A 17,643-nucleotide genomic window follows, 5' to 3' on the forward strand; every position below is an offset into this window, starting at 1 on the left:
GTGACAGTTATTATTATTATTATTATTATTATTATTACTATTATCGTCATTATCATTATCATTATCATTATCATTATTATTACAACTACATGCATTATGATTAGCAGCTAACTTTCGCAATGGGTGTAATGTATACACAGTTTATCAGTTTCGAGCCTATATTAATTTATGTGGGCTTAGCAACCAGGCTGTGAGAGACAATATTATGTGCAGGAGAGTGCCATTTCGTTTTAAGTGATAATCTTACGTACAACATTCAGTGTGATATTAAAGGCCACCAGTCAGGATTTTACAATGGGGAAGGCTGAATTTCATGGTTGTCAAGAGATAATGCATCGCTTCATTGTGAGTCCGACGATCAAAACATATCGAGATTAGCCACTTTTATCCGGACTTCGTTGCATTCAGCAGTTATGTCGCCATGGGCGCGCCTCTTCGGAATCGTATTTTAAAAGTCACGCAATCGTTTCTGGTGGCCTGTCTACATCGTAGTATTCTTAAAGCAAAAAACTCGCTGAAATGTGCATCCGATTTGTTTTGGCCAGCTCACGATGGTGCTAGTACTTCAAATCATGGCCTTTGTTCGATGAACGGTAATCGCTCACTACGTTGTGGTGTCATCGATCAGCCTTTCGAGCTTAGAACTAAGACTTGGTGTTAAAGCGCTAAGGCAGAACGTTAGAACTGATAGAAAGAACGTTAGAGCTTTGGCACAAACCGTTAGAGCGTTAGCACAAACCGTTAGAGCGTTAGCACAAACCGTTAGAGCGTTAGCACAAACCGTCAGAGCGTTAGTAAAAAACGTTAAACCAATCTTCAAAACCGTTGAATATCCGTCAACCGTCCGTTAGTTTTAAGCCGTTTAACGGGCAAACGTTAGTGTACGTTTTCCCGTGGAAGGTCACAAATGTCTGTCTCTCTTTTCTTCCTTTCTCAGTCCATACACACTCATTGATTAATGAATGAACTTTAACTTAAACAAGTGTCAACTGTACAAAAAATGTAGTTAGCACTGAGGCACAGAATTTAAATCAAATAAAAAATTACATTGTACCAATATAAAATTGTAGGTTGGTCTTGAGGAGGGAGAAAAACCAGACTACCCAGAGAAAAACCTCTTAAAACAGAGTAGAGAACCAACAAACTCAATCCACATTGGAAGACTGGGCCACACTGGCGGGTGGCAAGTGCTCTCACCACTGTGCCAGCCTTGCTTCTGTAATGGCCTTGAGGTCCATGCACTGAGGACACAATTATTTTTATTTTCTAGGCTGCTAAAGGACATCCCTGACCAGTATACTTAACAAATCGAAAGTGGTTCAGCGTTTTCTGTACTCTTATCAACAATGATACTTGTCATCACAGTAGTCAAAATGTTGCATCTCGTGAGTCCACAATATTCAACGTTATTTCAGAGCGTGACCAAAATCATGACACAAAGACAGAGCAAGCGTTGTCTATAACTTTCTTGCAATATGATTGGTTTATTTCCCAAAATGGGCATTCCTGATTAGCTATATTACATTGCGTGACAAACTGAAATGAGCATGACACCTACAGCGTTGTATAGACTGTCATTGACAATGGCAAATTAGCCAATCAGATTGAGAGATTACCGTACAAGCAATTGTAGTAAAAATAAGTATGTTGTGGTTCAGATTTTTTCATGGTTAAAATTTTTAAAACCAGTTCAGTTTGTATTTTTCTTTGTTTAATATTATCATAATCTGAAACAAAAGAAAATAAATCAAACTTGAACTAGTTTGAAGACATTTGAACCACTAGTGTACATGTACATTTACACAACCTCATTCTTAATGTGCATGCTACATGTACTAAAACTGTAAACACTGAAGAAAAAGAATGAATCAAATGCTGAAAAGCTGTTTAACTGTATGACAGAAAGTTCTTAGACTAACAAAAGTGAAAGAATCAAATTGGTAAAAATTAATGGGGAGAAATTTATACTGTACCATCCAGACTGGTGATTGCAAGGCCTAAGCAATCAAATTCAAGGATATGGATTCCAGACTGACGAAACAACTATTTACCTTGGATGCAACAGCTCGTTCCATCTGCAGCTTCAAAGGAGCATGGAGTCCTTGAGTGTTTCTCAACATCTTAAAGTCCAGCATTTCTTGACTTTGTAGAAACTATAAAATCCAAATGTTCAATTGACAATGTTTTATGTATGGAAAGTGATTCAGTGTTGTCTGTACTCTTATTGACCACGATATTCGTCATCACAGTGGTCAAAATGTTGTGGACTCTTGAGGCGCATGCGTTGTGACTCCACAACAAAGTTTGACCACTGTGATGACGAATCTCGTTGTCGATAAGAGTACAGACAAGGCTGAACCACTTTCGATTTGTTTTTTACCACAATATTCAACGGAAAGAAGTGTTTATTTCAGAGGGTGACCAAAATCATGACATGAAGAAAGAGCAAGCGTTGTCTATAACTTTCTCGTGATTGGTTTATTTTCCAAAATGAGCGTTCCTGATTGGCTATTGCATTGCATGACAAATCGATGCGAGCATAACACAAGCAGCGTTGTCTAGACTCTTATCAACAACAGCAAATTAGCCAATGAGATTGCACGATTACAAGCAATTGTGGTAAAATTTCTATTGGAGTCAGAAAATAAAAACAACAAATTTGTCCTGGCAATAATACTTATTGTCAGTAAAGGTCTTACATGTAAATTCTGCAATACTTGGTTGGCACAAAACAAAACATACATGTACACTTACATTTTTTTCAGTACTTTCCAGAGGATGAGTCGATGTTAATCCACTTTTCACATTGGAAAACCTATAAAGGATTTACTTAAAATAACTCTCAAAATACACATGCACAGGAGAACAATTTTTACATGTTTCACTTGACAATGAACTTTTCTTCCAACAATGTGTTCTGCATTCGTACACCAGAGGATGCACGAATACCAACCCCTGGCTTGTTCCAATCATTACATTTTTCTCTCTTCTTGATTTATTCTTAGCTCATGTTATAAATAGTTTGTACATGTACCGTATTTACCCGTGTATAGGTCGATCCCATGTATAAGTCAACCCCCCATTTTTGATGGCAAAAAACGCAATTTCTTAATTTCTTTGTCAAATGTTCATGGGACACTAATCTTGTATTCTTCGATTTCTGGAAATGTGGATGCACAAAAAAATCAGGGCCTCAAGCGCTTAATAGTTTTGTTGTTCAGCAGCTGTTGTACACATTGTATATGCGGGCATTTTGTCCTTGAGTTTCGAAAAAGTTCTCTGAAAATCGAACATGTAAACCTCAAACTCACCTGTTTCGTTGTTCAAGGATAAAGGGCTTTAGAGGATAAGCACAATGCAACATCACAGAAGCAGGAGTCAATCTTTGAAAATAACTTGTGAACGATGCGAAAATGTGCAAGGTTTAATTGGTCCTTGACTTACAATTTCTCAAATGACAAACAAAACAAAACTCATAAACCAAACAATACGAAGTTTGCAAAAGCATTTAAATCTGCCAGGTTTGTATAAAGAATAAAAAACAATCATTACCAACCAGCATTTTCACGCAAACACGAGTGACGATGCTTGCACGCAAACACGAGGTATTGCGCCAGGTTACTAAGCCGTTGAACGATCGTGTTTTATTCGAAGAAACAGAAATGCCTTATAGAGCTTTCCGCCTTTGGAAAACGAAAATTTCCATTGTCTATTTCATATTTGTGCTTGTGAGTATCTTCAACATTTAGAGTTGGACAAATCCTTTTTTATTTCAACTGGAATTGCTTACATTCGTTTTGAAGTCTTTTGTCATTCATTTTGAAGTCTTCTACAATGTACGTCGGCTTTTGGGGTGTCCGGAAAACTAAGACCTAAGACCTAAGACCTAAGACCGAAGACCTAAGACCCGGAAAACTAAGACCCGGAAAACTAAGACCCCTTTCATTTTAGTTCTCAAAGCAATCCCTGGGCCGTTTAAAAAGGCGCAAAAATATAATAAATAAATGCGAAGGAAATCGGGAATAAATCACGCGCAAAGCAGCAATTGAGCCATAGAAAAGAACGGCACCAAAAAACCCTGTATTCCTGAAAGAAATCTTATGTATATCCAAAAAATTAAGATCGATTTTGAGACGACAAGAAGGCTTTATAATGACAGCGTTAGGAGAAAATCTAGCGGCGCTTGCTTGATAATTATTCATGCCACAACCGCGAATGTCACGCCAGGCGAGTCAAGGCCGCATGACAATCCCGCATTTCATCAGAAAGGAAAAAGAAATCGTTGTTCTCAAATGCCTCGCCTGTAACTGAACCAATTGTTCATTTGTTCTTCGGAAATTATTGCCAGTCGGGTGTTACGTCCTGTTGGAAATCAACGACGGGTTTTTCTTTGATCAACCTCTGTCACGAGCCCACGCAAACAAATTCAAAGGTCAACAGGGTCACATGTTCCTTCGCATTTGTTTATTATATTTTTGCGCCTTTTTAAACTGCCCAGGGATTGCTTCGAGAACTAAAATGAAAGGGGTCTTAGTTTTCCGGGTCTTAGGTTTCCGGGTCTTAGTTTTCCGGGTCTTAGGTCTTAGGTTTCCGGGTCTTAGGTCTTAGTTTTCCGGATTTGTAGTGGGTTATCCGGAAAACTAAGACCTGACACCTAACACTTAACCCGAAATATTCCAACATAATGGCGGTTGGAGCGAAGCAGATTCCCTTAAATTGTACTACATTTGGATGCTGGATCTGCCTTTTTTATGAAAACAGTGTCACCAGTGCGATTCGCAATATTCCCCGCCAAAAAGGACCTGTCACCCTGTTGACCTTTGAATTTGTTTACAAGGGCTCGTGACAGAGCTCGATCAAAGGAAAACCCGTCGTTGATTTCCAACAGGACGTAACACCCGACTGGCAATAATTTCCGAAGAACAAATGAACAATTGGTTCAGTTACAGGCGAGGCATTTGAGAACAACGATTTCTTTTTCCTTTCTGATGAAATGCGGGATTGTCATGCGGCCTTGACTCGCCTGGCGTGACATTCGCGGTTGTGGCATGAATAATTATCAAGCAAGCGCCGCTAGATTTTCTCCCAACGCTGTCATTATAAAGCCTTCTTGTCGTCTCAAAATCGATCTTAATTTTTTGGATATACATAAGATTTCTTTCAGGAATACAGGGTTTTTTGGTGCCGTTCTTTTCTATGGCTCAATTGCTGCTTTGCGCGTGATTTAATCCCGATTTCCTTCGCATTTATTTATTATATTTTTGCGCCTTTTTAAACGGCCCAGGGATTGCTTTCAGAACTAAAATGAAAGGGGTCTTAGTTTTCCGGGTCTTAGTTTTCCGGGTCTTAGGTCTTAGGTCTTAGGTCTTAGGTCTTAGTTTTCCGGACACCCTCGGCTTTTGTCCATTGCGTTCGTTATGCCCAAGACAACATTATTATGTTAATTTTGAATAAATTATTTAGCTGGAACTTGGCTCAAAATCTTTGACCCGTGTATAAGTCGAGGGCGATTTTTGGAGCTTCTTTTGAGGCCATAAAAGGTCGACTTATACACGGGTAAATACGGTACTTACTTTAGGTTTCACCCTATCATAGTCTACAGCTGTAGATCTTAAATTGACTACCCTTCTGTAAACCACTTAATGGAGACATTAACACATTAACCCATTGACTCCTGGGAGTTCCCCATTGGTGAGTACATGCATGTAGATGTCCTCATTTTCTAAAACGCCTTAGAAAAGTGAAACAAAAGCAGTTGCCAGGGGTAATAAAATGGCCCATGATGATTGGGAAAGTTATTTTGGAACCAGCTACAGGCTGTTATTTCTTGTCATGGTCTCTGAGATGAGAAAATAAATCCAACACATTGACTCCTGGCGGGTCCCCATTGATGAGTAAAATTGTCTGGCATTAGACAGAGTAAAATACTTAAGTATCGCTGGTTTAGGCCCGTTTAGGGGTAAAAGGGTCAATACATGCAGACCAATACAATAAAAAGGTGTAACTAACAGCCACCGATTTTGAATATTTACCCTGTTCTCATGTGGTCTGGAACACCATAATGACCCACAGTGGAAGTAACTTCAGTAGTAGGTTCAGCTTTACCAGTAAGTGTTTGCTAGTCATTGACAGAAATAAAATTTAAAAACTTTAGACTTCAGACTTTGAAATACGCCATAAAAATAGAGGATACTCAGAGAGCAGTGTTAAAAGTCATCTCTCTGAACTGAAATTCTCCAACAAAAAGAGGTCATGCACTAGGAGATGAAAACACACATGTAACACAATTCTGACTTTTGTCACAAAATACCACTCCGTTCACGAGGAAATGGCAACTGATAGAAAATTACCCACATCAAACAGAAATATTTAACACGCCCCTCATACTACGTAGAATATCGCAAAGAAAAATCCATGAAAGATATCTTAGTCAGAGCAAAACAGACAACCATTTGCGAACAGCAGGAGTAGCGTAGGCCCATCAACCCTTTTCCAACATGCCAGCCTGTTGACGGATTAGAATAGAGAACAGAATTTGCACTATGGTACCATTTCCCTCCAACATTGAACCTTTTTTTGTATTTTTGCCGCAGACCAAGGGCCACTATCGATGCTCGGATCAAGTGGGTGGTCACTTTCACTGTTTACATGACCTCATACAACCCTCACTCGTTTAAAAAGGTTGTCACGTTTGCCCCGTCAATTTCATCCCCCTACACTTTAAACACCGTTCTAGCTGCTCAATTGTGTGTTGTTCTGGTTCTCTCTCGAGAATAGAGCCAAGAACATGGCCAACGTCGCTTAAAAACAAAAGAGAATGAAGCGAATATTATGCCTCATTTCCCTTGTGACTCTTACAGACTGGAGTCACTTGGGGGTCTATAATTTCATGACATCATTAGTGCAAAGCACTATTGCTGGTGGATGAAGAAAAGGAGCTCATGAGTGGCGACAATGACGTACACGTACATGTAACGTGAAAGCCACCTATAGCAATATTTCTTGTTTACAAACATTGATGTCACCCACCCCTTTTTTGATATTTAAATTTGCCAACCACAGAGCAAAAGAAGGCATTGTTCCAACAGGCAATTAGGTTCTGGCTGGTATATGAATAACAATGGTGTCACAGGAAACCGCTATAAATATGGATGGTCAGAGAAAACGATAATTCAGAAGAAAAAAGGGAGAATTGTTAGCTCCAAATCATGGGCTTCCGAGAATTTGGTCCCAATGTTTAAAAAAAAAAATTTCTTGGGTGTAAAATAAATACAAAAAATGGTATCGCAAGGTCTTACAGCGGTTCCCCTAACCATTACTTTTTCAAACAAAATAATAAATTTAACCTAAAGAAATCTCCAAGCAGTTGATAAAATATTATTTTTCTCTCTCAAACCACCACCTAATGTGTTAAGGACGGTGCCCACTATTGTTATTGCGCATACGTTCTGCGCATTTCCAGATACTCGGATTTCCTATCGCCGATGCTTACTAATGCAGGGATATTTTTGTGCGGTTTAACACTATGCAGATAAAGTAGATCTTCGTAAGTACTCTTGGTATCTCAAAAGAAAATTGGGGGTAACCATGCATTCTTTAGAGATAATTGAGCTTCAATTTGAAAAAGAACGCCATACATTGCTTGGTATTTTAAAGCTTTTTACAAATAATTTATTGTTCAGGAATTATCTTTGAAAAATGCGTGGCTACCCCCAATTTTCTTTTTGGATTTCAATAACACTTGTTAAGATCTACCTTTACTGCATAATCACAAATCCTTTGAATTAGTAGGCACCGTCCTTAATTACAGCAAATGACACGAATGACACAGCAGAATCTAGATTTACAGAGGACCAGCGAAAGAAGGCAGAAAGACAACTTCCAAACGCTTTGGTCACATCAAATGCATTAACAAAATCTTTTTGTGTCTAGAAATAGCTTAAAGTAAGTGGTAGGATATAAAACCAAGGCGCAAAAAGAACACATTATATCGCAAAAATGATCAAGAATCAACTCACCAAGTCGGCCATGATGTAGTCACAAGCGCATGCTCTTAGTTGACAGCTGCAGACCAATAAACCACAGGTACCCCAAGCTCAGTGTGGCGGATCACGGCGGATAGCCAACAAAAAGATAAGGATTTATATGGGAATCCCGATAAAAGAGCTGAGAAGACAGTTTTACGAAATAATTCTCAATTAAAAAGTCTAACCTTATTTCCATTGTGGGTTGCTTCCTTCCTGTGTGGTTTTTTTCCAGATTCGACGCAATTTGATGTTGTTGCATTTTAGTCGCTGTCTGGTTTGGTCGCGGATTGCTAGGGCACATTTTTACAGGGTTTCCTTGTTCCGTATTATTTATTATTATATAGTAAGTTCTGATCGTTACTAATAATTAGTACTTTTTTCAAATTTCCTTGACATAGAAACTAGATTAGTTACGTTTGATAAAAGTCTATAGGAATTGATACACGATTGTTAAATAATTTTTAGCGCTAAGTGATACCTAGTTTATTAGCCGATTTAACATTTATACCTTGTAATTCTTACACGGCATGTCTGAAAAAAAGCTTGCTGAGCCATTTACGGTGTTTTAAATAAATTCGATTGATTGATTTGAGCCGTTTTCACTTCCTCGGTTGCCAACGGTTATAATAAAATTCAAAGGCTGCATACTAAATTCTCTGGAGCCCACCAAATTAAGACAAATTTTCCTGGATAAATGTTCCCAAGGTTACAATTCCACATCGGAACCAATTGACAAAGAATGAACTTTCATTTTAACCCATCAACAAAGCAATAGCAACTCTGCGAGCGACCTCAGGCCGTAGTTTGTCCGGGTGACCCGAGAACACTGATCCCCGGTCCGTGGACCCAATACGGACCGGTCAACGGACTGCCTTACGGACACGTCCACAGACTACCCCTACGGACTCTCTGTACGGACCACCCCAAAAGAAGAGAAGTACGAGAAGAAGCGTGAATCTTTCGGCAAATCTCCTGCGAAGTTTGAAAGCGGAGCGATGCGGTTTTCTGACGAAAAATCGCCTCTGCGCTGGAGACGTTATAAAAAACCTTCCACCCTTGTCCTTCTATCAAGAGTCACAGTAAACGGCGAACTCGAAACCTTCAAAATCGCTGAAAATACCATTTCTGAAGGAAAAGAACGACAGTTCACCGCAGGTAAGCTAATACAACGTTCATTTAGCATTGGTCCATGCACATATTTATTGATATATCGCTACAGAAGAAGCAAACGGTGAATCCAATTCATTTATTATAAAATTACAAACGGTAACACAAATTAACACATTGTATGGGCTTCCTGTGAAATTGCAAGTGGTCGTAAACGAAATCAGCTCTAAATATGTCATAAATAAACTTTGCCGTGTTCCGGAGATAAAGCAGCTTACGCTTGTTGATTGACATTGTCCGACTCTTCATTCAAGTTCAAGTCAGTTTTAATAGTTTCAATATTAAAGTTGTGTTATTTTAAACTTAGTCAAGTCTAAAAAAAACGGCATCTTATAGAGTCACGAAACAGGTGTTTGCATGAATATAAACAAGCCTTTTAAAGACGACAAGTGCTGACGACGATTTGCTCTTTGGAAGCGGCATTTGACACTGAGAGAAATTCGGCATACGGGTAAGGCATTTGAACGCAATTTTGGACCGTGGAGGGGGAATTTTAACGATCCAGTCTTCAACAGTTCAAATTCCCGGGTGCTTGCCCGGGGAATGTTGAAGTTTCGACTTTATCGGCGCATTATAGCGGAGCTCCGTGCACCGGAACGCACGCGGAGCACTATTTTAGTTTTGATTATGTCGTCATCGTCCGTCCGTACGTACGTTCAAGCAAATTAAGCACGCGCGTTTTTGAGACGCGGACGGCAACCGGAAGGGAACATTTCGTGTGCCAGGACAGTGATGTCTCCCAGATTTTTATACTAATCATCTCTAATGGTGAAAAGATACTTAGCAATATAAATGTGGTTTTGTGACGACAAGTTAAAAGGGGAAACGGCTGACGTCCGGTTGCCGTCCGCGTGTGCTTTTTGGCGGGAAGTTGCATGGGTTCGAAACCGCGTTTTTTTATCGGGAAGTTGCACGGCCAGCAATCTGCCTTTGACACTGCGTCGTAGTAAAACAATCAAAAATTTTGAAGATAGACTAACCAAACAACACGTTATGTAGAATCTTTTTTTTAAATCTGTTTTTTCTCCTCTACGGAGAACTGGCGCAGGGAAAACGTCCCATTGGCAGACCACAGCTGCGATTCAAAGACGTGTGCAAGAGGGGACTAAAAGCCTTGAACATCGACCAGAACAACTGGGAAGTAACAGCCCTCGAAAGGTCAGCCTGGAGACACACTGTGTAGAAAGGTCTTTCCAAGTTCGAAGAGACACTCGCTCAGCAGCACGAGGAAAGGAGAATGAGAAGAAAGGCTGCAGCCCTGGCAGACAGACCAGTGTCAGACAAAAAGGAGCCCGAATTAAGAGACGAAATTATAGTGACGAGCAGGGGAAGAGCAAGCAGGAAAACGAGAAAAAAGGTTGAAAAATGGTGTCGAAAAACGGCGAAAAGAGCAAGCAAGAGTAATGAGAATGCCGTACTAGTCGTAAGGTGAGCAGACTAGTTCCAAAAATATTTGAAAACAAAAGCATAAATACATAATTTTAATTTTGATTTTTATTGATGGTCTGCGCTTTTAGACTTGCCTAAATATCTATATTATGCTAGAGATCCTATTCAAATGTGACCAAGAGATCCAATTTGTGCCTTTGAGAGAAGTACGTTATAATATGCAAGCCACAAATGGCAACACTGAAAATAGAAACGAACTGATATCAAGTTGCAGGCATTCCAGAAAACTTTTGCTGAACACTATACTCGCCTGATAACAGACCTGGATCACGTGCACAAGCAAGGTGCATTGTTCCTAATTTCCAAATGTTCGTTATTTTTGAACAGTCGCCTGATGATTTCTTGGCGAGAAGCACGAAACTCTGAGCGATCGATTTTTTTGAGCAATTAACTCCATAAACTAAAACAATACTATATTGTGCTATATATATGGGTTATTGACCAAGCTTGAGGTCAAGATGGCTGGATATTGGCCAAGTTCTTTTTTTTGCGTGTTTATGGACCGAGACGAAGTCGAGGTCCATAAACACATAAAAAAAGAACGAGGCCTATATCCAGCCATCTTGACCGAACAAGCTTGGTCAATAAAGGATTTATTATATGGGATAAAACACAAAAAAAGGGATCTTTGATCTTGCGGGACCAAGCGAAAAATCCCGAGCGGGCTCGGGTGGCCAATCACAGCACGGGATGTGGTTCATCTTGTCCGCTCACGGAGATAGTCATATAATAAATATATAGATTACTTCACGGTTGGTGAGTACGTACCATTTTTATTCACGCGTAAACTAGCCAACCATGAAGTAATTTGTTTTATATTAGTAAAGAGATCATAAATTTAAAGCGGTGGGCGTTTATTGTGAGGCTATCAAACCACTGAACAAAAGTCTCAAACGAATAGCAAAATATTTTTGAAATAAAAGAAAACTTCACCTTCTGTACTTCGCATGAATACTTTGAAAAAAGTTTTAAAGAGTTTCTGAAGTATTTTGTGGAGAAAACTAAGCAATAAAAGAACAAAAACATGAAAACCAAACACTAATCGGCCGCCATTTTTACAAATTGAATCCCGCCGCGCCAAAGCTCACTGAACAAACTACTTGACAATCAAAACGCAAGGACGATAATTTTTCACCAGTGAAAAAAATCGTACGACCAATCAAAAGGCTGATACGCTAAACTTTTCACTACTGAAAGCATCGTCTGTCGAGACTAAGCAATTTATATTTCATCACGGAAATGTTATATGTACGTAAATCTCTATACTTATATAATAAATGTGTTTAATACATCAACTCAGTCATGTCAAAAAACTTTTAGTTCATTGATGTCAATAATTGTTCATTCAGAGCCTCACTGACTGTCGAAACAAAGGGTCCTTTGTTCCAGTAGTTGCCATATTAAAATAAGAAAAATAATATTTGAAAACGGATATAAAAAGAAATAAAAAAAACTTGTTGTCACTGACTAAAAAACTTATGTAAGTGACAACAAGTTTTTTAATTTCTTTTCATCATGCCTGACTACAACTACGGTATTTTTGAAAACGGATATCTTCCTCGGTACATCTTCTCATGTGCCTTAGTTTATATAGGGTCTTAAATGACATGTGGTTTCTATCTCCGAATTTTGGGTTTAAGTACGTTGGTTGAGTTGGACCATACAACATACAATTGCTTAAATTGTCCTGATAAGAACGAGGATCATTTTTGCCTTTCTTTCATAAGTGATAATGATAACAAATAAGAGCTTTTCACGGACTTCACGGATCCAAAACGCTAACTACGAGAATTAAATGGGTACTTTCCACTTACACAATCCATGCCATCCGGATAAAGAGGTTCTTTGTCGTAGATCCAGGAAGCTAAGAAGCCTAAAGAAGAAAATTAAAAACTCAAACTTCTCAGTATTGGACCCAATGACCGTGCGATTACGCCGCACACTGCCGAGCCTTTTTAAAAGAGCACTGATGTCCCGAAGAAAGACAAAACCTCTGGCCTCAAAGTGCACTGCCATAGAAAAAACTGACAAGAAAAAAGCATTGATCAAGCCCATCAAGCCCGATATCTGAAATGTTCCAAATGGAATGGTTAGACTCTCTAATCAGATTACTAGGTATACTTAGTAAGAAAGAACTGAAATTTCGGACTAAATTTATATGATGAGCTGCGGATATGCAATGTCAAGGTCACAACATGGCAAAAAAAGCGAGGAAACTGTAAATCAGTCGGCTAATTGCTCCAGTTGGTCATTTATCTGCCATGATTATCTTAACCAAGAAACAAAAAGATTAATAACTTGTCCTTAACGAGTGTACTCTGTAATATTTAAAACACTGAGCATTCTGGTGATCACATGCCGGTGTAATGGCAGGTACCTATAGCACGCATCCTGTAGATTGTGGCGAATTTCGATTTATCACGTGTTCATCTTCGTTACTGATTTCCGAATACTTAGTTCAGTCATAGTACTAACTATGGTTCAGTTAACGGCAGTCACACGTGCCTGCTTTAACTCTTATTAAGTACAGTACCACATCATTGGCTGGTGTTCTCTTGTCTCAACATACCGGTACTAATCCTTTACACTCGGTGGCAAAAGATTTGTGAAAATCAAATTGATTATAACAAACAGAGAGAGATCGCTTAGTTTAACATCACCCCTGACCATTCATCTCGAGAACAGATGACCCATAGTGCCCGCTTCTGGACACGCTTCTATGTTTTTCCATCTGCTACCAGGAGTGTATGGTACAAGGAAAGTACTGTTAATAAAGCAGACATGTATATGTTTAACTTGGCTCGTATGAAGACTAGTCAGGACACAAACTTGGCAGCTCTTTTGCAGGCTGCACAAATATGAAGACTGATTTCCAATTTCTTATCAACAGAACAAACACTGTGGTATAGTTATCAGCTTGACTTATTTTGTTATGTGCTGTGTTGTCTCAGGGTGGGAACTGAGAACAGCGCCGGATGTTTTGAATGTTTAGCCAAGCAGTCCGCACGTTTGAGAATTTGACCAAATATTATAAAACTCTGGTTTCGTAGCAGTGGTGATCAAAATGAATTGATGGAATTTCTTCAACTTCAGTTGTCCTTTAGAAGCTAGCCAAAATGAGCAGTTTCAATCACTGAAACGCGTGCAAAGTTTGTACAGTTGTATTTGTTATGAAGAGATGTTTCTTTTTCCGATGGGGGCATCTACATGTACTTTATTGACTGATAAAGCACAAAACTGCATAACATCAGTTAAAAATATAGAGCGATTTTCAATTGAGTGTCGAAAGTAATTAGGGGATTGCTTTGGTTTTGCATTACTTTACTCAGTGATTAGTTCAAATTTCTCGCGCCATTTTTTCAACCAATCAGAAGTGAAACCAAAACCAATCGTGGCTCGCGCGTGCACATTTTCCCGCGCTACGTGTAATTACTTCGAATTTTGATTGGTTTACTGGGTTGTCTCCGTCCTTTTTGATTGGCTTAAGTAATTACTTTGGGTAGTTTGTTCCATTCTCTAACAGACCATGTGAAGGTGGGCTCGCACACAAAACGAAGAACGACAATAATACACACAAGCCCCTTCTCACAATTGCACAACGCACGAGCATGAAACTTCTAAAACAAAGTAAACCAATGATTTTATTTAAAGAGAGAAAAAAGGAAATCCTAATATTACGGAAAAATAGTAAATCCTAAAACTTGCTTAATATTACAGTCTAATTAGTGCATATAAAACTAACCTTACTTAAATAATTATCCATTCCTTAGCATAACTTAAACGATAATACTTAATTTAATAATTACTCAGTCTAATATTTACAGCCAAACAGTTCAGTCCTTCGACAAAGCAGCAGTAATGACTCCTACCAGTGTTCTCTGTTCTTCTCCCTTTTTGCTCTCATGTTTTCGTTCTCCAATTCTTTGCTTTTCTACACGTCCACAACCCTGCGCCACTTCAACAACTAACCACCGCCACATCTTTACCCATCTATATAGTTACGACTTAACAATGTTTTCTTTTACACAACTTTTTACAACACTTAAAAGGAAGTTCATTATCACTAAATCAGATAATACATATTGCACTAAGGAGTCATACAATAGGTAGTTAACACTTACACCAACGAACTAGACGAGTGGCTAAAACTATTTACAAATTGGTGAAAAATAATTTCCTTCAATGCCTAGTACGGCTGCTTTGCCACTGAGTCAGGGTAGGAAACGCCTGGGAGTGAGGCCATTAGACTTCTCTTTTCTCTGCATCAAGGGGGTGGGGAGGCGTGAACATGCAAACACGAAATACTACTATGACAGGCATCTTAAATATAAATCAGTACAAGAAACTGGTAACTGAAAACTTGACAACTTGGAACTTTTTTATATCATTGACTGTATTCACGAATGGCGGCCAGTAATGCTAATGATACCAACAAGCCTCGCTTTAAAGTGGTACAACGATCAAATTTTTACCCCTTGATTTTTTTACTGTATCAGATAGAATTCCATGAAAGAACAAAAATGCCATTTACCGTTTGCAAATATCTGGGAGGTCTGGAACCCAGTATGATGCCATGGTAACAGAACTGTTAAGCTCATATTGTAGAGAACATTTAGGAGAATCTTACTGCAAAAAATTAAAAATTTCCTATACAAATTGGCTGAGATCTCTCTTTTCATCATATTTGAACAAAATTTGGTTGAGTGTATGACGTCATCACTTGGCTAATTTGCATATTTTAAAAACTCGAATATCTCTGGAACGAAAAGAGATATTTGAAAAAAGTAAACAGCATTTTTCTTCTCACGCAGACTACTTGCTTATGTTTCAAAATGACTTGGATAGGAAAGATGCGATTTTCGTCACAGTACCACTTTAAGGGCCCACTGACGTATTTTTTGGGGTGCGTTACTAAGGATGTAATGGTCAAGTAACTTGAAAAAATTTGGCATTATTTTGGTCAGTTTCCAATTTTTGTAAGCAAATGACCCTAAATATGACGTCATCATGCCACCCCATGGTTACGTGACCAATAAAAAAAAACTCTAAATTTGTCTCCGTGCTACGCTATTTGGTTATTTAATCGATGGTTTGATAATTTGTATTCGTTTTTGCATCCAGCCAAGCATGGTTTTCTTTTTATTTTGAAAAATGTTCTTTTTAAAGACATAAACGACACGGAAATAGCCATAACTTTTTCAAAAAAGATGATTTGAAAAAATCAATGCTTAGCTATATTCTGTATTTGGGGGTGAAACGTCCCATGTAAAAAAAAAATAATTCAATTTAAAGACCGCCGGAAATTTAGCTTTTTCTCAAACCGGAAGTCAGTTCGTTTACGCATGCGCAGTTGATCTGAGAACGAGCGTGAGGAAGGGCGAGGAAAAACCTTCGATGGAAACAACAGTTTGTGCGGTGACTTTTGCTTGTGAGTGGGTTTTCTTGTCAGCTCATGATATGAGCAACGCGCGAAAAATCCGTCTGTGGTCCCTTAAAGCAACATTTCTTTTCATGATTTTGTACATACGAACCAGGCTGGATGGTCTTATTAGCACAAGGACAAAGGAAAGATTTATTAGCAGCCATTTATGAATACGGTCTGTGGTGTTCTGGGTTGCCTGTTACCCTATGTTAGCAATTTTTGCTATCTTTAAAGTCATTGTAATGTATTGTAAAATGGAAATAATGCTAAGGATGTTGTTGTTGATAAATGATCTACAATTAAAAAGAACCGAAATGTAACAAACTCGGTCGATGAAAGAATTTGACCAAAGAAATCAGCAATAGTAAACTTCGAAACAACGGGCTGCAAAGTTTAACTATATGTGAAAAAAATACCACGAACGAAATCCCAAGAACTAAAGCACGTGGATGTGACGCTAAACATACACGTTAAAACATAAGAAGTGAAAAATAAAACTGATTACTTAAATGAAGAGATGTAAAGGGAATCATCCTTAGAAGCAAACCTTCCGCACAACTTTCGACGTTTTTAACCTTAAACCAACTGTGAAATTCACGGGGGCAAATATAACATTCTAGTGTGATATGCATGCAGCTAGCTTAACGTGGTGTTTCTTTTTTTATTCTATTTCAAGTAATAATTCCACAGTTCTTGTAAGAAAATTCGAGGAAGATGTGAACTAGTGAAGTGATCAACGACTCCGCCAACGACAGAAACAGAGAAAAAACGAAAATAGTGCGGAAATCGACTTTACTGAGCGCATGCTTCATGTCAAACGCATGTCCAGGAAAATTAGTGCCTACTATTGTTATTGCGCATACGTTTTGCGCATCTCGAGATACTCGGGTTTCCTATCGGTGATGCTTACTGATGCAGGGATATTTTTGCGCCGTTTAAAACAGACAAAGTAGATCTTTGTAAATACTCTTGCTATCCAAAAAGAAAATTGGGGGTAACCATGCTTCAATTTGAGAAAGAACGCCATACATTCTTTTGTATTTTAGAGCTTTTTACAAATATTGTTCATGAATTATCTTTGAAAAATGCGTGGTTACCCCCAATTTTCTTTTTGGATTTCAATAACAATTTTGAAGAGCTACCTATCCTGCATAATCATAAATCGGGGCAAAAATACCTTTGAATTAGCAGGCACCGTCCTTAAGCGCGCGCATTTTTGAGACGCTGACGGCAACCGGAAGAAAACATTTCGCGAGCCAGGGCAGTGGTGTCTCCCAGATTTTTTTATTAATCATCTCTAACGGAGAAAAGAAACTTGGCAATGAAATGTGGTTGAATGAAGACAAGTTAAAAGGGATAACAGATCACTTCCGGTTGCTGTTCGCGTCTCAAAAACGCGCGTGCTTTATAAGCTCCCTATTAGTCCGAGAGTCAGTGGAGTCAGTACGCCGATACTGCTATTTTCATAGGATCCTGGGTTAGCCTACCCGGGTAATTTAGGGAACCGTCTTCCATGCCATTGATTTTCTTTCATTCTGGAAAACTGTGGAAACCGGGTGGGTACCAAGGGTAGTAAAG

The 17,643-nt window shown here is 38.8% G+C and overlaps 1 protein-coding gene across 1 annotated transcript in view; it reads right to left on the minus strand.

The window, feature by feature from the left end:
• Window positions 1-8,068, minus strand: part of LOC138000094 (proteasome maturation protein-like) — a 10,568-nt gene extending 2,500 nt beyond the window's left edge. The window contains exons 1-4 of the mRNA XM_068846252.1: window positions 8,019-8,068; window positions 6,033-6,118; window positions 2,755-2,815; window positions 2,052-2,153 (exon numbers count right to left, since the gene is read on the minus strand). Of these exons, the coding sequence (XP_068702353.1) occupies window positions 2,052-2,153; window positions 2,755-2,815; window positions 6,033-6,118; window positions 8,019-8,030 (261 nt within the window). The 5' untranslated portion in view covers window positions 8,031-8,068. The remainder of the gene's footprint in view (window positions 1-2,051; window positions 2,154-2,754; window positions 2,816-6,032; window positions 6,119-8,018) is intronic.
• Window positions 8,069-17,643: the final 9,575 nt, after the last annotated feature.

The sequence above is a fragment of the Montipora foliosa genome, chromosome 4, assembly GCF_036669935.1.
Source record: "Montipora foliosa isolate CH-2021 chromosome 4, ASM3666993v2, whole genome shotgun sequence".
NCBI classification, from domain to species: domain Eukaryota; kingdom Metazoa; phylum Cnidaria; class Anthozoa; order Scleractinia; family Acroporidae; genus Montipora; species Montipora foliosa.